Source organism: Phyllostomus hastatus, unplaced genomic scaffold (assembly GCF_019186645.2).
Source record: "Phyllostomus hastatus isolate PE091 unplaced genomic scaffold, TTU_PhHast_1.1 phas_contig_195, whole genome shotgun sequence".
In the NCBI taxonomy this organism is placed as follows: Eukaryota; Metazoa; Chordata; class Mammalia; order Chiroptera; family Phyllostomidae; genus Phyllostomus; species Phyllostomus hastatus.
The window spans coordinates 2,435,088-2,461,866 of NW_025333706.1; the positions used below are offsets into that span (position 1 = coordinate 2,435,088).

Consider the following 26,779-nt stretch of genomic DNA (forward strand, 5'->3'; position numbering starts at 1 on the left):
ATCCCCTAAGCATTGGGAAAACAGTGTCCTGTATGAACAACCACATCCCCTAATCTTTTCATGAGGTCTTATTCAATCTGAACAGACAACAAATGCCTTGAACCGTGCATCATATTTCATTGCATAGTCAGTGTCTCTTACTGGTCATTTATATCTACAAAATAGGAAAATCCTAATTTAAAATAATAATAACTCACTGTGAGTAACAGAAAGTAGTTGATTATTCTGGCATAGAGTGCTAAGTACTAAGGTTGAAACGAACCCAGAAGTGAGAAGATACTCCTCAGCGGATGCTGTTTTCAGTGCTTTGTCTGATTTTGGCTAAGGAGCAAGGTAATACTCAAAAGCCAAAAGTTAAAAGCTTCAATGGAGAGATCACAGCAAATAGATTCTTAATATAGGTGCTTGCTTGGGCTTTACAAAGCATTTCTTCATGTTCTTCTTTAGCATTTGGATATAGTTTTATTTTTATTTTTTATTTTAAGTTTATTTTTGTAATTTCATAATTAATACATGCTCAATGCTGAAAATTTGGAAAGAAACAAAAGCCATTTGAAAACAAAACAAATACTATCACTCAGCTACCACCAATGTTTAACATTTTGGGATTTATACCCCTTAAGTTTTTCTGTTCATGGCATAGTTTTGCTTTTATTTTTTTTATTTTTTATTGAATTTATTGGGGTGATATTGGTTAATAAAATTATATAGGTTTCAGGTGTACAGTTCTGTCATATATCACCTGTATATTGTATCATGTGTTCACCACCCCAAGTGAAGTCTCCTTCCATCACCATTTATCCTCTTCTACCCCCCCACCTCCCTTGCCCTCAAGTAATCACCATACTGTTGGGTGCATCTGTGAGGGTTTTGTTGTTGTTGTTGTTGTTTATTTTTGCTTAACCCCTTGACCTTTTTCACCCAGCCTCCAGTCCCCCAAACTCTTTCCCTCTGACAGCTGTCATCTGTTCTCCATCTATGAGTCTGCTTCCATTTTGTTAGTTAGTTTATTTTATTCATTACATCCAACATAGTGAAATCATATTGTTCTTGTCTTTCATGAAGCAAACATACTCTTAAATTATTTATACTATGACATTGCTTTATTTCTCCACCAAATTTAGAAAACATGAAATATTAGGAAGTGTTGATAATTGAGCCATGTTACCTTCTGAAATATTGATATCCTATGCATGATGGATAATGTATTAACCATGTCATCTATTTTCCATATTTCTGATTATTTGACATGTGGGATATCCTCCTCTTATAAATCCAGGAATTAGAATCCACAAGTATAACAAGCTATCTTCTCAATGGCAGTCATCTGTGGGTCTCACCACACCTGAATAATAAAACACTACATTTTAAAACAGTGAGGTGCCTCTCATTACACACCTCTCCCTATTAATAAGAGAAGCCCAACTTCTAGATAAGCACAATGCGTCCTAGATAAAAAGAGAGTCTTTTCTGTGCCTCCCTGGCCACTAGCAGCAGCTATGTAAATAAGTTTGGCTTGGTGAGTGCAGAAGTGCTTTAGAGTATAAATGCTTTTCTTTGTGTCCATCTTCTTGCTCCCTTTCTGCAGAGGATTTGATGGGGTGATTCTCCAGCAGCCATGGTGGGTCTTTAGGATATGTCCCACACCCTAGGGAAGGTGGAGCTAAATCATTTAATGAATATGGATCCCTCATGATTGCATGAAAGCAATGAACCTGTTTCACATGACAAAGAATAAAGACACTGTTTTTTAAATCACTTTTACTTGAGATTTTGCTGTTAGATTCAGTGAAATAAGCTCACATAAAGCACTACCCTTCAAGTAAAAAAATAATTATAATATCTTGGTACTCAATGTGTCCCAAAAATATGTCATTTGATCATGCTACTGACATCAATTTCAAAAATAAAAAAGTTCAACTTATCTTTAATGGCAAAAACTTGATTAAAGCATTTCTCTTCAATGGTCAACTACTCAGTGTTAAAACCAGCACTCTCAATACCCTCCACTTTTTCTAAGCATAGAAGACTGACAAAATGCTGCTGGCCATGATGTGATTACATTTACAGTTTTTGTTATTTCCTTGAATAATAAACCAAGATCAAGAGGCATTAACCAGCTACCATTCTGGAGAATAAAGCAGTGTTTGATTTCCCATTCAAATATAACCTTTCCCTTTCTGTGACAGTTATAGCTAGTTCCCACTACGCTCCAGTAGTGTACCCTGTGCAGAGCACATCACCTCTTACAAAATTGGAACAAAGTAAAAAAATGATGACAAAAACATCTCCTATGATATGGATTCTCTGTTGACTCCTGATATATCCCATCTGCATGTGTTGAACTGATTCAGATGTGAAACAGAATCAGCAAACACACTAATGCACTGATGACTGCTTCTCCACATGGTAGGTCATTAATATTATGTGATATCCAACAATAAATAAAGGAATTTTAACTACAACCAATTGTGCTTCCTCTCGGAGAACATCTATAACAAGCTTTGAGTTTAGTCTTATTGGATGCTCTGTGATAGTATGACTTTTAGCTCTTTCTGCTACAAAAAAAAAGAATTTGTGTTTTTTCATTTTTTAACAATGTTGCATTACTTTCACACTTAAATTATTATTTGCATTTGTTTTTCTAAAAAAGATCTCAATTGGTGAAAATTGGCTGAATTGATAACTTTCTGAAAGAACAATTAATGGCAAAATACTGAATCATAAGATATTTTCATCTGATTTCCCAAACACCTTTTTTTTTTTTGGTTAGGGAGAGATTCTTGTGTTCTAAAATAATCATACTCACAGATTGACAGATTCACCACATGCAAAGAGAGTCACAGTGCTTTAGAACATTATAAATTTAGTATTTTGCTACTTATTTATCTCTACTTTTAGGCTTCTTTAAATCATGAGTTAGGCATACAAAGAAAAAAATATACAATTTAACAAACGCCAGAAAGTATATACAACAAGCAGGAAAAAGTGCTAGTCAAGACAACAGGCACCATGTTGATGGATACCAGCCTGGGTGACACAACAGCAGTGCCAGTGTTACAGGGTGCAGCCAAGAGGGGGGCCCCAAATAGGGATTTGGAATGGGGTCTAGAACTCAAGGTGTCCAGGAAATATTAGGATGTCCTCACCCCGTACCACAGGTGTGAGTTGGGGGAAGGGACACATGGAGCAGGAACTTGCAAGGCTGTTTTGTACAGCAATGGCTTTGCAGCTAATCTCTGGCATGGTCATTTAGCATATCTATAACCTTTAACTGGTTGCATAATATATTAAATAGCTGTGGCCATGCTTTGAGCCAGGTGGATGGAAGTCATTTCCACCCAAGATGTAACTGGAGGGCAGGTCCCTGGAGTTACAGCATCTGAGTGAGAGCTTGGACAAGATTGGCTCCATGACATGGGGCCACCCCTGCCCAGACTCATGATGGCAGCCCAGTAAACTTGGAATAACACAGGAATGCTGGCAAGTGTAGCCGATTGTGGGAGGGTTAGGAAATGGGCTACAGAGGAGGATTGGCATGAGGATTTAAACCCAGACACGACAGCCATTGGGGAGAATGCAGACCCCCGCAGCTTAGATGAAAAGGTAACCACACAGCTTTGCCAGAGTGGGGAATCACCATGCAGCTTTAGCAGAGAACTGCCACTCGGCTTTGGCAGAGTGGTGACCCCTGCTCCCTGCCATGTGGATTTGGCCAGAGTGGGGACCCCCACAGCTTTGGTAGAAGAGGATCACACGGCTTTGAGGTGCTCCCTTTGGCCATGTGGTCTGGGAAGTGGGAGAGACTTTGCCTGGAAAATGGGTACAAAGTACTCTTTCCAGTAGGCCATGAGAAGGTACCACATGGCTTTGGATTAATTAGAGATCCTGCCTGGACAGCAACAGAGCTGATGGTGCCCACAGCCAGAATCATGGATGTCTATTTCTTTTCCTGAGATACTGTACACCAAATTAGGGCAGAGGGAGAAGGAAGCATTGTAGGCACTTGTGAGTATCCTGAAGGATTTTGATATTTTAATGAAAACATTAGGTCACTACTTTAAGTCTGTATAGCTTTAAATAAACATTTTCTTTCCTTTTCACAAATCTCTGACATTGAGAGACATCTTTCCTAAGGCAGTGACAATCAAACCTAGTGGGGGTTCCTTTTGATAATATTATATAGTAATCCCCCTTGGCCCTGTGTGTGGATGTGTTCTGTAATGGTTTTTGGCGTCCCTGGGTCAGCCAATAATTGCTCCCCGCCCTGCCCCCAGCTTGTTCTGTAACACCAGTGACTCTTCAGTGGCTGCTAAGAAGTTGAAGACACAACAACACAACTTAGGAGGTTCTCAATGGGACTTCTGTGAGAGACAATTAGCTTTGCAAGTCACATTTGTAAACGTTAAATGATTTAAAAACAACTACTTCACTGTCTTTTTCTTCAAAATTGAAACTGCCTACAGGTTTCTAAATCAGCCACATCTTGAGCCATACTGACTTTCTGGGCAAAGGCAAGATGTTTCAGAATGCTGGAAGTGTTGTCATCCTATTAGCCAAATTTATTGTATATTTTCTGTAATATAATTCATTTCTAGTTGATAGTACCCAGCCTAAATTTAAGGATGCTTAAAAAACATAACCTGTCAAAGAAGATGAAAAAAACTTTGCAAGTCTGACTCTGGCATGTTCTTAAAAATTTTATCCATTATAATAGCACTGTACTTATTTCTAGTGTATATATTTTGTTCATTTGTTATTTTAAGAGGAAAAGGTTGACAAGAATGAAATGCTGATCTTTAACATTATAAGCCAAAGACAATGTATTCATCAAGATAAGGTGGGTTATGTTACCATAACAAATAACCCCCCAATTTCAATGGCTTTAAACAACAAAGGTTTATTTCTCCCTGGGGCTATATGTCTATTGGAGAGGAAGCTCTGCTCCCATCTCACCCTTTTCCTCACTCTGGGATGCAAGTTGATGGAGAAACCACTGCCTGGGGCATTGCTGCTCCTGCAGGACAAGGAAAGGAAGACACTGAAAGGCCTCTTATTGAAAATGAAATGTTTTATCCCACTCACAACTCCTCAGCCAAAAAGGTCAGAGCCTCCTCAACAACAAGGGTGCCAGGAAGTACAATCCCACGCTGTGCCCAGTATGGGCAGAATAGGCCTGTTTGGAGAACTGCACAGTGTGGATGATACCGGCCAGCAGTATCCATCTTGGCTGCAGATGCTTGTCAAAACATACTAAAAACATACACAGGGACAACCAGGTCCTATGGGGGAATAGGAAGAGCAGGGCCACTCCTCATGTGGGGTGCCGCTTGGCCACCCTCTCTCCTGGAGGGTGCCATGGCCACTCTGTCTCTGGTGGGGAGAGTGTGCAGTTCCCCCTCCAGAGAGGCTTTTTATTGGTTTCATTTGCATAAGAATTCAGGTAAAGCTCATTACTCATTGCTAGGAAGTAAGGATCAAACAATAAATAGCAAGGAAGTCTGAGGGCCTATTTTGAGTCAGAGTCAAAGGGCTGTAAAAAACTTTAAGGAACAAACTTACTTCTTCCTTGGACCCTTATCATTCAACTGAGAGCATTCTAAACAAAGCAGGTTTCACAGGAGTTTACATATTCTTTCTTAGGCTGATCACCCAGGGAACCCGCCTTTTTTAGCACAGAGCTTCACCAGCCTGTCATTGTTTCAGGCTTAGGTGGAGCAAGGGAACTAAGGCAGTCAAGAGATAAGGAGATTTTCTCCCAGATGATGAGGACTCAGGCTCTGTCAAAGCCAAGGAGCGAGGGTCCATCACCCCCTTTGCTGTAGCCCCCAAAGTCCTTTCTTGGGGGCCTCCCATGTGATCATGCCTTAGGTCATTTGCCCCTTGGGGAATCTTACCCATCATTGGCTAACTGACCAAGCATTGAGGTTCAGTTATGAATGAAGCAGCAGAAGCAGCATTCTTGCCAAGGAGATAAGCTTTTGTCTCCTTGCTGGCTTACAGTCCAAGGCCACTCCCTCAGCCTTAGCCTTGGCGGAGGGGTTACAGCTTCTGATACCAGGCAGGGCAGTTCCCAACAGCACAGAATCCCACCATTATCATTTAGATGGGGTTTGCTCCACATTCTAACAAGTCTGGTTTACGTTACCAATGACTTTAGGTTAAATAGTATGGAATAAATCAGGACATAAGCAAAAACCATATCAGCAAAACAAAATATGTTGGAAGAGCCATAAAAAACAGAACAACAAGAATCAAGAGGAATTCTAAAAAGGGCGAAAATTCTTTTGATTCAAATGACTGGGGAAGGTTTTATAGACAAGTTTATTGGATGAGAGCCTTAATATAGGAAAACAGTTTAATAAGTGGGACGGGACAGGGAGACAAAGAGAAGGGATTTCTGAGCAGAGTAAACAGCATGGCCAAACTTGTGGATTTTGAAATATGGACTTGATAACTGCATGGTGCAAGTTTCACAGTGACAATGATGTCTTAAACCAGCTCATTTCCTAATCTTCCTGAGCTCCTGGTACATACCTACACTTGTCACATGGGGTGTTAGGGATACTTTATAATATCTCATTCTGATGGTTCAGTGCAAGTATGCAAACATGCATACTGAGTGCTAACAAGTTGGTACTTTCAAGAGGTACTTCTTGAAAGTTAATGTGTTCTTATTATCAGACAGACAGCAAAGAATATAATCCTAACCTTGACCAGAGGGCAATAAACCTTTCACATCTACTTTGCATCCCTATGTTGCCCCTTGTAAAAAACTAGCAGAACTTTTACCTGACATTTTTCATGACTGGACCTATCTCCATAGCTTTTTACAGCCCCCTAGGCTGTCCTCCTTATACAAGTTCGTGGGAGGCAGGGGATTTACTTGTGTTTCTAACCCTAGGCTAACCCCCTCCATTTGCTTAAGGCAAAGGTGTGAGGAATTCTAAGAACAAAACAATTTTAAAAAATGATCAGCTATTATCCTTATGACTATGAAGTTATATGAAAATATCTGAGGCAGATGCCTGCTTCTCTGGGTCACCAATGACTTGTATACATGGGGTGGGCAAAGGCCTAGAATTAAAGTAATGGAATAGGAAAGTGACTGAAAGAAATGGAGAACTGTGAAACAAGGAAGGCAGATGAGACCCTGCCCCAGTGTGGAGCAGGACACTGGCAGAACAGAGCAGCTGCCTCAGGTCACAGCCAGCATGCAGGTGAGAAGCTCTGACTCCTGACCTGCATTCATGTATGGTGTCAAAGGCAAGAGCAAGTCTGCAGAGCCCTTAACAGCACATGTGTTGTGCTGAGATTGGGCCAGATCAGAACAGAGCACTCCAGACAATTTAAGGCCCAGGCTAAAGACCAGTGAAGTCACCCCTTTAGGTGCGGTGGTGGAAGGAGCTATATTACACTTTTATCTGCACGCCAATGTTGGAAGATGCTGTACATAGAGGGGCCCAGGACCCTCACATCAATTTCACCAATTTGCTGCTTGGAAAACATTCATTGAAGGAGAACTCCATTTAGGGAGTTGGCAGGCATCCCCAATGAAATTTGGTTAGCAGCAATTGTTCTCAAATTTTATTCCACAATTTCAGTTGCCTGTGAAGTTTTAAACACCCTGAAGCCAAGGCCACACTGTAGACCTGCTTAAGTCATGATTTCTGGACTGGGGCCTGGATATCAGGTTTCAAAATTCCATGAGGTGGCTCCAATGGGCCACAAAAGTGGAATGCAAGTAGATCACAGCCTTGCTACTCAAAGTGTGGTCCTTGGACCATAGTATCAGCATCACTTGGGAGCCCACTAGAAATGCAGATTTCCAGGCATCACCAGCCCTGTGGATTGTGCTGAATCACATCCTCAAGTGCTTTATTTGCACATGAAAGCTTGGTAAGTACTGGACAGGATGCCCTTTAATGGAGCCTAATGGAGAACCCTGAATAATGTAACAACCTGGGGTGGGGATATGCTAAGAACAGATCTGGAAAGCTGTTCAAGAAACTGAAAGAACCCATGTACCTAAGTTTCTGCTTTACTGTTGTGCCTGCACAGATTAACTTTCACACTGTCTGACTATCCAGAGTCCCACTTAGTCAAAGGTTTCTTGTTTTCTTTGAAAGCTTAATATGCAACAAGCAACTGCAAGTGCTTTCTGTTTATCATTGATTAATCCTCAGGGCTGACCAAGCTGCATATGTACAGTTCTTGTTTTGCAGAAGCACAGCGAGGTTAGGAACCCGCCCACTGTCACCTAGCTCTTCAGTGGCCCAGGAAGGATTTTGCTTTGCTTCTAGTTTTCTATCTATTTTCCAGTGTTACCAAAAGTCAGTTTTATGTTATGTTAGCATTGAGGAGAAGGGATGAGGATGTCAAGCAGATATTGCCCAAAACAGTGCCAGGGCCTCTGCAGCCATTCCTCTGAATAGCCTGGCCCTTGTGAAGAGTTGGGGAGAGGGAGAGACAGGGACCGGCTGGGAAAACTTCTTGGGAACACTGAAGGGCAGCTGCTGAGGGCAATCCCAGGCTTGCACAGAGCCTGAAAGTCTCCTCTCTGGTCCAAAATCATAGAAGAGCAGCTGCAGAACAAGGTCATGACCATCACAGCCAGGCTGCACCCTGAAGAATAAGAAACATCACCATCTTCCAGCCAGAGTGTCAGAACTAAAGCTTTATTTTAATATTTCATTATTCTCAGAACATCACTGGCCACTAGAAACTTGAATGCAAGGGCAATTTTTATCACTGTAGAATAAGGAAAACATAACAGATAATGGAAGTGTAACAATAAATACACCTTAAATATAAATATACACATTGACATCCCATACATATAAAAGTCATGCTCTATAAATACTCTGTCCACAGTTGTCTTTGTGGGATTCTGAATTCCAGGATGGAGCTTTGAGGGCTGACATGTCTCCCATGAATTATGGATACTTCCAGAAAGCTGATGTAGGAGCAACACATTACACATTTTGAAAAAAAACTTTCACAGAGCAACTTTTTAAATATGTAATATATTTTTATTCCACAAAGAATGAGCATTTCTGAAATATTACAAACAGTAAAATAAACATACTAACATGGATACATACAATGTACTACTTTATACTTCAAAAATGCAGGAAGATAAACTATATATATGTTGTTATAGATAAAATTTTGATCTGATGAACAATTTGATATTGCTCTTATATTAATCTTGCTGTATTGCAGGCATGCCCAGGGCATGCCCATGGCTTGTCACTGGACGAAGGAAGGAGTGGCAGGGACAGAAGGGAATGCCTTGGAGCCCCATGCTTATTTCCAGAGCATCATCTTCAAAGCAATATTTTGAGTTTTTTACTTACTCTGCTAGGTCAAAACTTCTGTGCCCATATGCAATGTAGGGTGCATCCTCAAGAACTACAACTACATATTTGGGATGGGGCCACATAAATGCTAACAACATCTAATTCAATGGCACTAACTCCTGAACCAGTTGGGGAACTCCTGAAAGACTATTTGCCATAATCACAATACTATCAGTTCCATTCATAGAAAATGATCTCAGAGCAAAGACTTGTGATTGGAGCATCAATAGCCTTCCTGTAAACTCATAAGCAAAATGCAGAGGAACAAAATGTGTCCTGAATGAGATCAAATTTTCACTAATGACAAGTTTCTTGTATTGATGAAGCTCTAAGCACTTAAAAATGTAGACACCAGCTTGAGAGGGCGAAAAGCAATTCTGACCTGTATCGGTGGGAACCGGATGGTTGGCAGGGAGATCACACACTGGAAGCCTCATGGACATGGCAGCCTGTGGGAGGCCGCCCATTTTACTGTTAGTAAAGTGCCCCTGCAAGATTTCTAAATTCCACTCTGGCCATTAAGCCTTGTTTCTTTTTCCACTTAACCCATAACCAAAATAAAAATTGATGACATTTTCTCTGATTATAGAAATAGAAAAAATGTAGAGACAAGTTCAAACACAAATGTCCTAGAAAACCCACCAACTCAATCTCACTGTGAGGGCTGTGAGTCAGCCACTTGGAAAAGGACAAACCCGTGGGAAGCATACCCATTAGGACTTGGATGGGGCCTGGAGAGGGGTTCTGGGTATCCCTGCTGATGCCCAGGCTCCTTCCACATCCTCCCTGCTCAGGATTTGTTCTCAGAGGCCACAGTGATGGCAAGACCACAGAGCAAATGGTTCTCAAAGCAAATCCCACACACTAAACCTATCCCAAGGGGGAGTTATTAGAGGAGTAGGGAGGATGAGACAGAGGAAAGGACAATTTAACCAGAGGGGGTAAATTTAGGATTTGTTGAGAACAGGAGCTGCCAAGTTGTGCTGCCTCAGCCCTGCTCAGGAAGGTCAGGTGCCATGTGAGGAAACCCACAGGATGTGCATGCAATCATTCCACATTTGAGAACTCTCCCCAGGCTGGTGCTGCTATCCACAGCCAGAGAACTCCCTGCAGGCCACAGGAATGACTGCTGCAAGAAAGGTTCTGTAGTTGTGGACAGCATGGGTTATGCTCACTGGAACAGACAGGAGAACTCAACAGGCTCTGCCAGTGGGAGTTTTCAGGAAGCAGAGCCAAACCAGACTCAAGGATAGCAGGACAATTGAAAGCGGTGGGCTCTGTCCTCCCTGTCTCCAACCATCCTGTCTGCACACCAGCAGGCAGGAACCAGCAGTGGCTGTAATTCAGTTTGAAGGATTAGAATGCACACAAGATCATTAGGAGAAAAAGATAATTGTTTCCCAAGTGAACACTGCATTGAACAGCTCTTAGGAGACATTTATATGGAAAATGCAAGATAACCTCCTACTACTTGAAGACATTTTCCAGAAATATGCTGTTATAGTTAAGTCACTGAAACACAGTGAAGAACTTGTTTGAAACTATTTCATTAAGGTGCAAAGTATGGCATACTCATGTCTGTGTCACTTAGAAGACAAATGTGCTTCTGGCCTTCAGATGGTCTTTTAGTGTCAGCTGTTGCCCAGCTAGATACACACTGAGTTATTTAAAAGAAGAAATCCATCTTTCAGAAAAAGAGAAATATCTACCTTAATTGCTTTTATTTAAAATCTGAAGGCTGGAAGAAGTTATATCCTTCACGGATTAAAGGAAGGAAACTTCACACGTAAAACCCTTAAGTCTAACATAGGAGTAATGCAGGGTGTTCATAAAGTCACAATATCCTTACTCACACACCGAAGAATCCTTGACAGAGCAGCACACTTGTAGTGAACTCATCATTCATTGTGTATGAAAAGAAACTCTCTAAAAGGTTAAACCAATAGCTGCTAACTAGGTCTAGTGAGGTGAGTATACTCCCTCTGGGAAGCAAGGCGCACAGGTCAGCTGGGAATTGCAGTGAGCATCCTCTGTGGGAGGCTGTTATTCTATTTTAATCCAGCTAAAAAAAAAAACAGGAAATACAGCCACTTTGGCCTGGTCTTTTCACTTCCTCCAGCCTCTCCCCTCCCTCAAGGAGGCACTGGCTTTTGAGCAGTGGGAAAGGCCTGGTCTGTGGTAGCACCTGAGGCTCCAGGTGAACATGCTCAGGCACACATGCAGGTGACAGTGGCTCCCTTCAGCTCATGGTACCTCCTAATGGCACATGATGCCTTCAGAGAATGCTGGTACCTCTCAGCTCCCTGCGAGGCAGAGCATGTTCATTTCCATTTTGACTATCTGGCAGATTCCCTGGTTCTGAACAGGGGTGGGGAGTGGGGCTTATTGTTGGTGGTGTGAAATGCCTTCTTAAGGACAATAGGGCATGTCTCAGTCAAAATGCAATATATAACATATGGGCATCTTACATGCTACCCTGACGATGGTGGGTTTCATGGGGAAGGGGGAAGGCAAGGTGACAGGGGACATGAGAAGGACATTCACATGAGCACACATTTGCCTTTAAGCTTTTCTTTCCTTTTCTGCTGCTTGCTCTTTTTCCCATCAATCTGTAGGCTCACGGTCCTGCGCTTCTCCAGGTTGAGCAGCTCCTGAAAGAGCTCCTTCACATTGTGGTTGAGCTTGGCTGAGGTCTCCATGAAAGCACACTTCCACTTGCGGGCCAGGGCCTCTGCCTCACTGCACTCCACCTCGCGGTTTGGGCTCTCATCACACTTGTTCCCCACTAGCATAATGGGGATACTCTCCACATCCCCTTTGATCTCACAGATTTGTTCATAAATGGGTTTGAGCTCTTCCAAGGACTGCCGGCTGGTGATGGAGTACACCAGGATGAAGGCATGCCCTTTGGAAATGGACAGCCTTTGCATGGCGGGAAACTGGTGGCTGCCTGTAGTGTCTGTGATCTGCAGTGTGCAGATGCTCTTGTCACAGCTGATGACCTGCCGGTAGGTGTCTTCCACAGTGGGGATGTAGCTCTCCCGGAATGTGCCTTTCACAAACCTCAAGACTAGGGAGCTCTTGCCAACACCACCTGCTCCGAACACAGCCACCCGGTAATCATTGCTCTGCTCTGGCATATTGCTTGAGGGCTCCAACTATCAACCAAAAAGCACCTAGCAAAGGAATAAGATGTTTGAGAGAATTAATAAAAAAATATATTGAAAGAGATCACTTTACCCTCTAATGATATCTTAAAAAAAAAATCAAAGTTACATAGTTTGCTTTCACTCTCCCAACATTCAAATGTCACTTAAAAATTTCTTAAATTTGGCCCTGGCTGGTGTGACTCAGTGGATTGAGTGCAGGCCTGCAAACCAAAACATCGCTGGTTTGATTCCCAGTCCAGGCACATGCCTGGGTTGCAGGCCATGTCCCCAGTATGGGGTGTGCTAGAGTCAGCCATACATTGATGTTGATGTTTCTCTCCCTCTCTTTCTCCCTCCCTTCCACTCTCTAAAAATAAATATAAATAAAACCTTTTAAAAAATTCTTAAGTTCTAAATCCAGTCATCAATTTCTAAAGGGGCAATCTACTCATCTTTGCTCACATATGTACCACCTACCTAGAGGAAAAATGCCAAGTATTCCCAAGGGAGGCAGAATCAAGGAATGCTGAGGGAGACATGGCAATTAACTCCCCCCACACACACACTCAGGCACACATACACAATCACAGCATGTCTCCATTGTTTTTCCTGAAGTTTTTTAAACACCCAATGCACTACTCATAATATGTAATTTACTTTTTTATGAGCAGGGGGCAGGGAAGCAATTGGGTGGAGAAGACTATTAATATTTATTCACAGTCTAAGTTAACTCATGAAATCCTCACCACCTTGCAGAATTGGTGTCATTGTCCCTTTTGCACAATGAAGAAACTGGAAACACACAAGGAATCAGGGAGTGCAATGTCCCCATCTCGGCAGAGACAGTGAGAGGTGAGGCTGTGATGCAAACTGAAGTATCACAGCCACCTCGCTCACCCTGCAGACTGCCTAGGCAGAGAGCAAGTAGCAGTGTTGAGGGGCACCACTCAGGTCACAGGGTGAGCTATCTCAACTCAAACAAGAATTGACAGCCAACAAAAAAGCTTGGAGAGTCCTTTTATTCATCCAGTTTAAAACAGTTACAAGTGTTTCATATTTATGAAACATAAGGAGTCACGCAGTATAAAGAAAATAGAATTACTATCAGCAGTAATTAAAATGGAGTACAATGGGGTTTGTATTTAACACAAACATCGCCCCAAATCCATAAATAAATGTACTTTCCTCACATACAGATTATCTTTCATCCTGCCCCTTCTTTGGTAAGAGAGGTAATATAACACACAACAGAGCAAAATTAAGCAACATCCAAATTTTGTTTTAGCTGAAGTGTATGGATTATATGATAACAGAAAGTATGAAACCCATTTTCTCCAGACAACCACTGTGCTGGCTTTCACTTTTCAAATGTTAGAGTAACTGAGGACTAATAATGAAAGTCATTTTCTGAGGCCAGAAAAATATTAAACGTAATTATCCATGGAGGGGAATGACTGTGGACAGTGAGGGATCACAGACCAGGGACTGTGCATCCATCTCCTGATTTCACCACATACACATGGCTACAAATCCACTCAAACACTTAGCTGTTCTCATATGCACTTTGGAATCCCAAACCAACCAAGAAACTGAAGAAACATCAATGCTAAAAGAGAAAATAGACAGATGTCAGGAAGTTCATTAACAGTGAAAGACTGTGAGAAAGCCTGCTGGGGAGTTTAATTAGTCCATTAAATGCTCATGAGATCCTTATGATAAATTCAAGAGCATAGAATTGTGATAAATTGTTCTATGTTTTAACAAATGCAATGGTCTATAAAATCTGGCATAAAACTTCTCTTTGCATCATCAGAATGAGGTTTTCTTTATGCTTTGAAGGCAGGGTCCTCACTCAGCCTTGCTTGTATTATGGTGCTTTAGCTCCAGACTGGAGGTAAAGCATTTAGCTGGAAGGGAGCATGTTTTAGCAAGCTCTGTATCTGAAAATCTCTTGGTCTGAAGCTCACGTTCATTCTGCATCTTGATGAGTATTTCTCAGTCAACCTAACGTGTCTCCATTATTAGACTGGTAACCAGATATAGAAAACAAAGATAAAACATAAAAAAGAACCTAATTTGTGGCTGCTATAATTCATTTCTCCAAGAAATCTCTATTGAACTTCCTCTAAAAATGGGGCTCTAGGCTCTGGGCCAGCAAAGAGCTGTGCAGAGGACAGATCTAAGGCAGGGCCTCTGTTCTTGTAGAATTTAGGATCAAGTGGAGCTGACAGACATCAAAAAGATAACTTCACAAAGATTTAATAAATTACATCACAGGAATGTGGCAAAAGAGAGGTTTAAAGGAGTCTATCCAACCTGGGGTATCAGGAACAACTTCCCTCAGGAATTGGCATGGGAACAGGAGACAGGCAGGTGAAAGGTTTGTAAAAGTTCACTGAATTTATGAGTGAGGTCTAGGGTAATAGCTCCATACTGATCTTCATATTCTTCCACCTCAGATTCATTCATTCATTTTATAAGCATTTGTCAAAACAAAACATGACAAAAACCTCCACATAATATGCAAACTTGGTGCTTACCCAACAGAAGCTACAGAATGGTGATAATAACACTAATTTCCTCACAGAGCTGCTGTGAGGAAGGACCAGTAAGGACCAGGCAGAAAAGGGGATCACAAAGAAGCATTCAGGAGAGTGGGGAGAAACTGAAGAAAAGATGACAAAAATGCCAAGAGAGCATAACAATGCCAAAAAGACATTGAGGGTGTGCAACCAAAGCAGTACTTAAAGGAAAAATATAGCTATAAACAACTACATTAAATGAGAAGAAAGGTCTCAAATCAGTAATGTAATTTCCCCACCTTAATAGAGAAAAAGAGCAAACTAAATCCAAAGAAAGAACAATTATGGAAAAATTAATAAAATTATGAATATAAATGTAATAAGGATGAATCAATAAACCCAAAAAGTGTTTCTTTGAAAATATTAACAAAAAGAAACTTTTTGTTCAACTAACCAAAAAGAAAAAAAAAGGTTAAAAGACTCAAATTACTAAAATCAGGAATGAAAGCAAAGACATTACTACTGACCTTACAGAAATATAAAAGATTATAAGAGACTCCTAAAATAAACTGTATGCCAACAAGTTACATAATTAAGATGAAACAGATATAAACTACCAAAGCTGACTCAAGAAGAAATTAAAAATATGACTAGACCTATAACAGGTAAAGATATCAAATTAGTAATCAAAAAACTATCCACAAAGAAAATCCCAGGGCCAGATGGCTTCACTGGTAAATTCCAGCAAACATTTAAAGAGGAATTAATACCATTTTTTCATCCCTGGCCAGTGTGGCTCAGCTGGTTGAAACAGCATCCCGTAACCAAAAGGTTGTAGGTTCAATTCCTAGTCAGGGCACATACCTAGGTTGCAGGTTCAATGCCCAATCAGTGTGCAGGTGCATGTGACCCCTGGTCCAGACACATATGGGACACAACCAATTGATGCTTCTCTCACTCATTGATATTTCTCTTTCCCTTCCTCTTCCCCTTCCTCTCTCTTTAAAAGGAATGAAAAAAATGTGCTGAAATGAAGATTAAAAAAAATTCTTCACAAAGTCTTCCAAAAAAAATGAATAGGAGAGAACATTTCTCACTCTTTCTGAATGTAGTATTATCCTGATACCAACACCAGGAAAAGATATCACAAGAAAACTACAGGCCAGTATTTGTTATAAATACAGATATGAAAATTCTCAGCAAAATAATAGCTAATTGAATTCATCAAAGTATAAAAACAATTTTACATCATAAGCAAGTGGGCTATATACCAGGAATGCAAAATGGGTTTAACAAAATTATATTTTTGGATTGTATTCATTTTTGGATAACATCCAAATGTGAGTACAACATAACTTATCAATAAACTAAAAGACAAAAACTATGATAATTTTGATGTAAAAAATAACAAAACTTAGCACCCGATCATGAAAAAAATAAGCCTTAAACCAGGAATAAAAGGGAACTTCCTCAACTAAATAAAGGGCATATAATTTAAAACCCAGAGCTAAAATAATACTTAATGATAAAAGACTGAATATTCTTTCCCTAAGATTAGAAAAAAAGGTGTCAACACTTACAGTTTCTTTTTTTCTTTTTGAGTTGAAATTATGATTTAATACTTGTGTAAACATGAATGGTCATTCTCCCAGAGCCAAATGAAGTACCACTAAGAATTATATAAAAGGAATTATAAGCAATAATTTGTTTTCATATTCTTTAGAGATAAAAGGGTTTAAAAAACAAAAATTTGACTATCATGTCATTGTACAGATATAATAGTGACATAATAAGTAAATTTGGCCCATTTAAAAGTATATGTTCTTAATTCTGTCATCCATTTTTAGTTAATATTTTATTTTTTTTTACTGAGGCATAATTTAAATATAACAATCTATGAATTTTGAAAAGATAAAAAATAAAATAAAATAAAAACAAAGAGTTGCAAAAATGAAAAATATAATTTTGCTATAGCCTATTTCCTTAGGCGTGTTCTGTAAATTCCAAATGAGTAAAATAATAGAGTAATATATTTTTAAATCTTTATAGAATGAAAAGGAAACCACATTAATCATTAAACATTCTTGCATTTTCTTTATTCTCCCACAGATTAATTCACAAGTGTAAAAACTGATATATATTTATATTCTGAAGTACAAATTTCAAACAGCCAAGTAGTCATACATAAATGTGTGAAATAGATGTTGCATATTTGCTTGCTATGGAAAGCAGAGTATAGGCTCAATGGAGAATAACCATTAAACACTGATGTTTTTTAAGAAAAATGTTGTAAAAATATACAATAGTACATATTTCTGGTAATTATGTACTTATCAAGGTAGATAACAGTTTTTAAATATAAATCTTTTAAAGGCTGTCTTTGAAGAACTGTGAACTGACTTGTTTCAAATTTGTTGTCATCTGTAACTTTTATCACTCAATTTATTCTCCTATATTCTATCAATAACACTTTAATCATTCTTTTTGGAGCCACTTGTTTTTATTCTAGTTCATAAGTTCACTAGTGCCTACCCCAGGTCATAGTAATTAGGTCGAGAAGGAAAATGGTAATCCAAATTGGGCTAATATCTCCATCAGCAATATTCGTTGGAACATGGAGAGGTTGTGAGAAGTTGAAGCAGTTTTTTTCCACACTAAGATTGTTTAACTAGTAAGGGTGACAGCCTGCAGCTGCAGGTGGTCATCTTGCCACCAAGAACAGAGAACCTCCCTGGGAATTGGACCGATATGATGGCAGAACAAAACACAGAAAAAAAAAACCCCATACATTCTTCATACATCATCTGAGCACCAGGATCCATCTGTGCATAAAGCCTTAGACTCTTCCTTTATTTCATCAGTAAATGTCCCTTTTTAAAGCCAAAAAAATCTAAAGAACATTTTTAATTGTATTTTATTGTTTATGTTATTACAGCTACCCCCCACTTTTTCTCCCATTGCCCACCTCCATCCAGTCCCCCACCCCTCAGGCAATCCCTACACCACTATCTGTGTCCATGGGTCATGCATATGTGTGTTTTGGTTACTCCCTTCTGCTTCTTTCATGCAGTCCCCACCTCAACTCCCCTCCAACAGTTGTCAGTCTGTTCCATGTATCTGTGCTGTTTCTATTATGTTCAATTAGTTTATTTTGTTGAAGAACAATATTTTGTTAGTAACCTTCTCAAAAACCAAGCCAGGAGAGGATTTTTTTCTTTTCCCTTTTTTTCTCCATGTGTCAGTTTCATTCTTAGAGAAGGCCTGATTTCACAAGGAAGATATAGGCCTGATGTAGCAAGACACAGTTCACAAACCTTTAACACAATTTTTGATCTGTCAACTAAAGACACCACCTCCAATGTGGATGGCTTCATTCAACCATATTCTACCAACTTTTATATCTTCTAGATCATCTTTTATGATGCTAATCAAGTGGCTAAGGCCTTCCTGTTCTTGTTTCAAAAGCTGTCCAACTTTTTGTAGCAGATCTTTCTTTAGGTTTGACTACTTCAAAACAATTCTGCATCCTGATTTCAAACATCAGTTCATTTAGCCAGCCCTAAAACTGAGTAGGTGCTTTAGTTCACAATGAATTGTGTCTAGCTGAACTTGAAATTGCTCTTCATCAGCTTGGCTGGCATACCCACTCTTCCTCTGAATCTCCTGTTTAATTAGGACCTGTAAGGTTCTGTGGAAAAGGCCCATGAGTTTCCTCTTGTACTGTGCAATTTTGGCCATTGCTGTAGTTTGATTCTTCTGTAATATCTTCAGATATATCTAGTCTGGTCTTATGCTGCCTAGTCATCTGATCTTGAACCGTCAGTCTTCTAGGAAGGTCTTTGAAACCCACCAAAGGTACAGGAGTAACTTTTCAGAACAAGGGTGATCCAATTTAGTTTGTTCCCAGATAACAAGATCAATACCAGCAGGAGGATTCTGTAAAAGCTGTTTAATCTATGCAGGAGAAAATTCTGTTCTAGTCATAGAAAGTGTTACACCAAGTTGCTGTAATTGTGTTTTTATACTGGTTTGTTCAAAGAAGAATTTAGTGTTGTAGCTGGAGCTCTTCTTGAAGTAGCACTTGGAGAACACTCAACAACATAACTGACAACTTCTGTCTGACCATCTGGCAATGTTTCCTACCCTCTACATTACTGTAAGGGTCTGCTTTCCTCTCAACACTTTAGGCAATGAATCTACCAATTACCATTGGTGGCTTCAAATATCTGTTTCTTTTCTGTTGAAAACTAAAACCATTAGCACATCTTCATCTTTATTAATAGGCATACAACTATAACCTACTGCTTTAAATCAGCAAAAGGGACTTTCTTATGTGAATTCCACCAGTGAAATGTTATTATTGAAATAGCCTTTTTCAGTTCCCCAAATGGCCTGCACTTGATTCCACTGTGCCAAAAAACCATCTCTCTCATTTCCTAATAGCATTGGAGCAGAAAGAGCACTTCAGTATGTATCAGTGAGTTAGACTGGGCAGAAGCAGTGTAGGCTGACCAAAGAGACCACCTAATACAGTTTGTTCCTCCTGCTATGTATTAAATCCTCCAAATCCCCATACAGTTCCCAAACCAGTACCTAAACCAGTACTAGTTCCAGCTGTTGTGCCAAAACCAGTACCGAATCCAAAACTTTTGTTCTGAGTAGTTCAGTAGTGCCTACGTTAGCTGCAGCAAAAAAGATGAATGCAGAATCTGCTGTTATAGATGTTGTCTCAAATCCTCTGAACCCACCACAGAGAGTTGTAGTGGCTGCAGCAGTGCCCAAGGTGCCTGAGGTGCCCAAGGGAGCACCAAAGTTGAAGGCCATGTTGTGAGAGCAAGGGACCAAGAAGCTACTTTCACAACATTCAGTGCATTCCCTTACAGTTTCTATTCAACATTTTACTGGTGATTTAGCCTGGGGCAAAGCAAGGTGATGAAATAAAAAAGTATCTATTTTTATAAAGGGCAAGGAAGAAATAAAACTATCTCTTTTTTTTTTTTTTGCATATGATATGACCTTGTATATAGAAAATCCTAAGGAATGCAAAAAAAAAAATTAAAACTAATAACCTAGTTCAGGAAGGTTTTAGAATATAATAGCCATATAAAAATCAAGTGTATCTCTATACAAGTCTATTAAGCAATTTGAAAATGAAAGTAGAAACCAAATCCATTTATAATATAAAATAATTAGTAACAAATTTAACAAAGAAATAAAATTTACACTCTGAAAATTATGAAATACTGTTGAAAAAATAAGACCTAAGAAAATGTAAACATACTCATGTTTATGTGTCAGAGGAGCTAATAGTGTTAAAATAGCAATACAGGCAGTCCTCAAATAATGTCATTTCATTAATTGTCCTTTCATTATAACATTAAGAAAATACAGGAACTTAACTCTTTTTACGTCAATTAACTTATGGTCAGATTGTTTTGTTATATGTCATTTTGTTGCAGTTCCAAGAACCTATTGACAACATTAAATGAAGGCTTCTTGTATTCCTCAAATCACCTACAGATTCAATTCAATCCTTAAAAAAATCCCAACAGATTACTTTACAAAATTTGACAAGATGAAATTAAAATATATAAAAATTCAAGAAGCCCAGAATAGTTAAAACAATGTTAAATAACAATAACGAGAAAGTTAGAGGACACATACTTCTTGATTTCAAAATTACTACAAAGCTGAAATAATCAAGACAATGTTGTACTGGCACAAGATAGAATATAAATGAATGGAAAGATTCAGAATCAGAAAATGAACCATCACATTTATAGCCAACTAATTTTTGACAAAGCTGCCCAAAAAACCCAATGGAAAAAGAATAGCATTTTCAAAAAATGATGCTGGGGCAACTGGATATCCACATGAAAACAATAAAGTTGGACCCCTCCCTCACACCATATAGAGAAACTAATTCAAAATGGATTAAAGATCTGAAGGTAAAACCAAAAACTACAAAACTCTTAGAAGAAACCATAGGCATGCATTTTTAAAAGATTATATTTATTTATTTATTTATTGTTTTAGACAGAGGGGAAGAGAGGGAGAAAGAGAAAGAGAAACATCAATGTTTGGTTGCCTCTTGCATGCCCCCTACTGGGGACCTAGTCTGCAACCCAGGCATGTGCCCTGACCAGGAATCAAACCAGTGACTGTTGGGAACCGCCCTGACTGGTATCAGAAGCTGTAACCCCTACCAAGGCTAAGGCTGAGGACTGTAAGCCAGCAAGGAGACAAAAGCTTACCTCCCTGGAAGGAGCGCTGCTTCTGCTGCTTCATTCATAACTGAACCTCAATGCTTGGTCGGTTAGCCAATGATGGGTAAGAGTCCCCAAGGGGCAAATGACCTAAGGCACGATCACATGGGAGGCCCCCAAGAAAGGACTTTGGGGGCTACAGCAAAAGGGGGTGATGGACCCTCGCCCCTTGGCTTTGATAAATCTGGGAGAAAATCTCCTTATCTCTTGGTTGCCTTAGTTCCCTTGCTCCACCTAAGCCTGAAACAATGATAGGCTGGTCAAGCTCTGTGCTGGAAAGAGCGGGTTCCCTGGGTGATCAGGCCTAAGAAAGAATATGTAAACTCCTGTGAAACTTGCTTTGTTTAGAATGCTCTCAGTTGAATGATGAGGGTCCAAGGAAGAAGTAAGTTTGTTCCTTAAAGTTTTTTACAGCCCTTTGACCCTGACTCAAAATAGGCCCTCAGACTTCCTTGCTATTTATTGTTTGATCCTTACTTCCTAGCAATGAGTAATGAGCTTTACCTGAATTCTTATGCAAATGAAACCAATAAAAAGCCTCTCTGGTGGGGGAACTGGGTGCACTCTCCCCACTAGAGAGTGTGGCCATTCCGTTCCTACTTCCCCACAGGACCTGGTTGTCTCTGTGTATATTTTTTTCATGTGTTGACAAGCCATCCGCAGCGTTCCGCAGTCACTGCTGGACGGTGGTCGCTTCAAGTGACCCCTTGGTTCACAGGCTGGTGCTCAATCCACTAAGCCACACCAGCCAGGGCTATAGGCATACATTTTTATCATCTTCGATCTGGCAGTTGTTCCTTAAATGTGATACCAAAAACATAAGCAACAAGATCAAGGATAGGTAAATTTGACTTTTTCAAAATTAAAAATGTCTGTGTATCAAAGGGAACTATTAAGAAAATGAAAAGACAACTCATAGAATGGGAGAACATTTTTGCTAATCATATATCTGATAAGGGATTAATTCTAGAATATATAAAGAATTCCTATATTCAACAACAACAAAAAACAACTTCAAAAATGGACAAAGAATTTGAATACATATTTCTCCAAAGAAGCTACACAAATGACCAATAAGCACATAAAAAGATGCTCAACATTACTAGTTATTAGGGAAATATAAATCAAAACCACAAAAAAATACCTTACACCCATTAGATGACTATAAAAAACAGAAAATAAAAAATGTTGGTAAGGATGTAGAAAAACTGAAACCCTTGTGCTTTGCTGGTCTGACTGTAGAATGGCACAGCTGCTTCACAAAACATCCTATAACTTCTTCAAAAAGTTAAACAGAATTACTACATTATCCAGCAATTTCCCTTCTAAGCAAATTCCCATGAGAAATAAAAACACAGCCACATAAAAATATTGTACAGAAATACTCATAGCAACATTATTCATAATAGCCAAAAGTGGAAAAGTGTCTACCAACTAACAAGGATAAGTAAAATGTGGTATATCCATACAATGAAATATTATTCAACAATAAAAAAGATAGGAAGTACTGATGTATGCTATAGCATGGGTGAACCTTGAAAACATTATGTTAAGTAAAAGACACCAGTAACAAAAGATCATACATATTGTCTGTTATATTTATGTGAAACATGCAGAATTATAATGTAGGGATGAGACTGTGTGCACATTTGGTGGGAAATGAGAAGTGACTGACAATGGGTACAAGGTTTCCTTTGGAGTAATGAAAATATTCTAAAACTGATTGGGGTTATGACTGGACAACCCTGTGAGGATATAAGAAACTACTTTAATTGGGTATTATATTTCCATAAAGATGTTATTTTTTTTTAAAACAGAAGACATTGGAAAGGGCAGTAATCTGTACACAAAGCCATTATCTGCTGGTTCTGAAATTGGTTGTAGCTATAAAGGAATAGGTTCACAGACCCCAGTGTGAGAAACGTGTTAAAGGTAACAGCCTCAGCATAGTTCCTAATAACCAGATAATGAAAAAAAAAACACATATTCACAGCTAGAAATAATGAACACACAATGGAATAATCATTCCATAAAATCAACATACTGAATGAATGAATACATATTCATACAAGAAGAAAATGCAATGCAGAGCATGAACATATGAGTTATCCAGATTATTTTGAATAATTTTATTCTTTTAAAATTATTGATATGAAACACCGAATTTTAAAGAAATCATCAAAAATAAAGAAATCTGGTAGAAAGCAAAGATGGCTGCATAGGTAAACACAGGTTGCCTCCTCACACAACCATATCAAAATTGCAGCTAAACTACAAAACAACCATTATTTGGAACCACTAGAAATTGAGCTGAATGGAAGTCCTACAACTATGGAATTAAAGAAGAAACCACATCTAGACTGGTAGGAGGGGCAAAGACATGGATGGGCTGGTCCCACATCCACATGTAGTAGATAAAAATTGGGAGGGATATCTTGGGAGTGAGGGATCCCAGCCCCACAACAGGCACCCCCAGCCCAGGGTTCTAGTGTCAGGAAGGTAAATTAATTAATAAATTATTAATAAATTATTAATAAATAATAAATTATTGTTACAGGGTGCAGCCAAGAGGGGGGACCCCAAATGGGAATTTGAAATGGGGTCCAGAACTCAAGGTGTCCAGGGGATTTTTGAATGTCCTCACTCCCACTCCCCAGGTGTGGGTTGGGGGAAGGGACAAATAGAGCAGGGCCATTGAGAGCTGTTTTGCATAGCAACAGCCTTGCAGCTAACCTCTGGTGTGGTCACTTAACATATCTATAGCCTTTGGCTGGTCGCTTAGATATGTTAAATAGCTGTGGCCAAGCTCTGAGCCAGGGGAATGGAAGTAACTTCCCCACCAAGATATGACTGGGGGCAGGTGCCCCCCCGCCCCTCCCCCCCCCGCCCCCCCAGCTACAGCGCCTACGTGGGAGCTTGGAGAAGATTGGCTCCAGGACATGGGGCCACACCTGCCCAGACTCATGATGGCAGTCTAGTAAAGCTGGAAGGGTATGAGTTCTGGCATGTGAAGCCGAGTGTGGGAGGAATTGGAAATGGGGCTTCAGAGGAACACTGGCGCAGGGATTTAAACCCAGAGGCAGCAGCCACTGAGGAGGAGAACCATGTAGCTGTGGAAGTGCAGAGAAGATCACAGCTATTGAAGAGGGAGAGAACCACACAGCTTTAGCAGAATGAAGACTCCCATGGCCCTGAGGGTGAGAACCATGTGGCTCTGGCAGAGTGGGGACTCCCGTGGCCTGGGGAGAGAGGACCACGTGCCTTTGCCAGAGTGGGGACCCCTGCAGTTTTAGGAGATACGGTACTCTGGACTGGGCAAAGGGGGAAGGAAGGAAGGACTGTGTCAGTTTGTGGGTGTTTTAAGGGACTTTGGGATTTTTGATAAAGACATTAGGTCACTGCTTTAAGTTTGTATAGCATTAAGTAAACATTTCCTTTCCTTTTCACGAATCTCTGGCATTGAGAGACGTCTTTCCTCTGGCGGTGGACATAACGGACCTGGGGGCTTTTTTTTTTTCAATAATAGTATATCGTTCCAGGCCCCCCTTTTTTGTTCTGTAACATTATGTCTATAAAAACAAGAGGGAATTGAGGCTACAGAACACAGAAACTGCTGGATTCCCAGGCAGTTCCTCCTAAAGTGCCCATACACAGACTTACTAAGGCTCACTCCCACTGAGCACCAGCACCAGGGAAGCAGCATGAAAGGCACCAGAGGTATATGGGAAGGAACTGAATTGTCTCCTCAGGCCACATCAGAGCACCACTACTCAACTACCTCCATAAGTGACTCACTCAAGGGGTGGACTCGGTGGGCACCAGAGCCCTGCCGAAGTAAGTCCTGCTCGGTAGAGTGGGTCCCTGCACAGCTGATCTAATAGAGTGGTTGGAGGTTGGTGATCAGAGGTCACAGCCAGTCCTAGCAGCTGACTGGCCTGGGTAAATCCCTCCCAATGTTGTCCCAACAGCAATCAAGGCTCAATTACAAGAGGAGGGCATACTCAGCCCACATGAAGGTTATACCTTGAGTATCCATCTTGGGTGATAGGGGAGGCTGTGCCACTGGACCCTACAGGGCACCTACTACATTAGGCCACACTACCAAGCCAGGGAATCATAGCAGCTCTATTTCAGACATAGAAACAAACACAGAGAGGCTGCCAAAATGAGGAGACAAAGAAACGCCCAAATGAAAGAACAGAAGTCCAGAAAAAATATCTAAACAAATGGAGACAGGCAATCTATTGGGTGCAGAGCTCAAAACACTGGTTATAAGGATATTCAATGAATGGAGGGGAAGAGCAAGAGAGCTTCAACAGCATAAAAAGGACACAGAAACCATAAAAAAAGAACCAGTCAGAAATGAAGGATACATTAATTGAAATGAAGGGAATTTCACAGTTTACAGGGAATCAATAGTAGAGGGGAATTTCAGGGGAAAGGGGGAAGGGTTTACAGGAACAAGTATAAAGGACACATGGATAAAAACTAGGGGCGGGTGGAAATGGGAGGGAGGAGGGGAGAGCTGGGTGGGTGGGTTGGGATGGGAGTAAAAGATAGAAAATTGCACTGCGACAACAATTAAAATAAAAAAAATAGTAGAGTGGATGAAGCACAGAATCAAATCATAAATTTGGAATATAAAAAAGCAAAAAACACCCAATCAGAAAAATTAGAAGAAAAAAGAATCCAAAAAATGAGGACAGTGTAAGAAGCCTCTGGGACAACTTCAAGTATACCAACATTCACATTGTGGGGGTGCCAGACAGAAGAGAGAGAGAACAAGAAATTGAAAACCTATTTGAAAAAATAACAACAGAAAACTTCTCTAACTTGATGAAGGAAATAGACACCCAAGTCCAGAAAGCAAAGAGAGTCCCAAACAAAGTGAACACAAAGAGGCCCACACCAAGATAATATCATAATTAAAATGGCAAAGGTTAAAGACAAAGAGAATCTTAAAAGCAGAAAGAGAAAAGCAGTTACCTACAAGGAAGTTCTGATAAGACTATCAGGTGATTTCTCAAAAGAAACTTTGCAGGCTAGAAGGGATTGACAAGAAATACTCAAAGCGATGAAAAACAAGCACCTACAACCAAGATTACTATATCCAGCCAAGCTATCATTTATAATCAAAGGGCAGATAAAGAGCTACTCACATAAGAAAAGACTAAAGGAGTTCATCATCAAACCAATATTATATGAAATGTTAAAGGGGCTTATTGAAGAAGATCAAAATTTGAACAATAAAATGGCAATAAATACATATCTATTAACAATTGAATCTAAAAAACAAAATAAGCAAACAAGAACAGAAACAGAATTATAGATGGAGAACTTTGTAATGATTGCCAGATGGGAGATGGGCAAAAAACATGAAGGGATTAAGAAGCAGAAATTGATAGCTACAGAATAGTCATGTGGATGTAAATTACAGCATAGGAAATAGAGTAGTCAAATAACATATATGCATGACCCAT

The 26,779-nt window shown here is 39.9% G+C and overlaps 1 protein-coding gene and 1 pseudogene across 3 annotated transcripts in view; both read right to left on the minus strand.

Moving 5' to 3' along the window:
- Window positions 1–8,669: 8,669 nt before the first annotated feature.
- DIRAS2 (DIRAS family GTPase 2) overlaps window positions 8,670–26,779 on the minus strand; it is a 39,641-nt gene continuing 21,531 nt past the window's right edge. For all 3 annotated transcript variants that reach the window (XM_045833892.1, XM_045833891.1, XM_045833890.1), the window contains one exon: window positions 8,670–12,538. In XM_045833892.1, the coding sequence (XP_045689848.1) occupies window positions 11,903–12,502 (600 nt within the window). In that variant the 5' untranslated portion in view covers window positions 12,503–12,538 and the 3' untranslated portion in view covers window positions 8,670–11,902. The remainder of the gene's footprint in view (window positions 12,539–26,779) is intronic.
- LOC123815571 lies at window positions 18,370–19,857 on the minus strand (annotated as a pseudogene).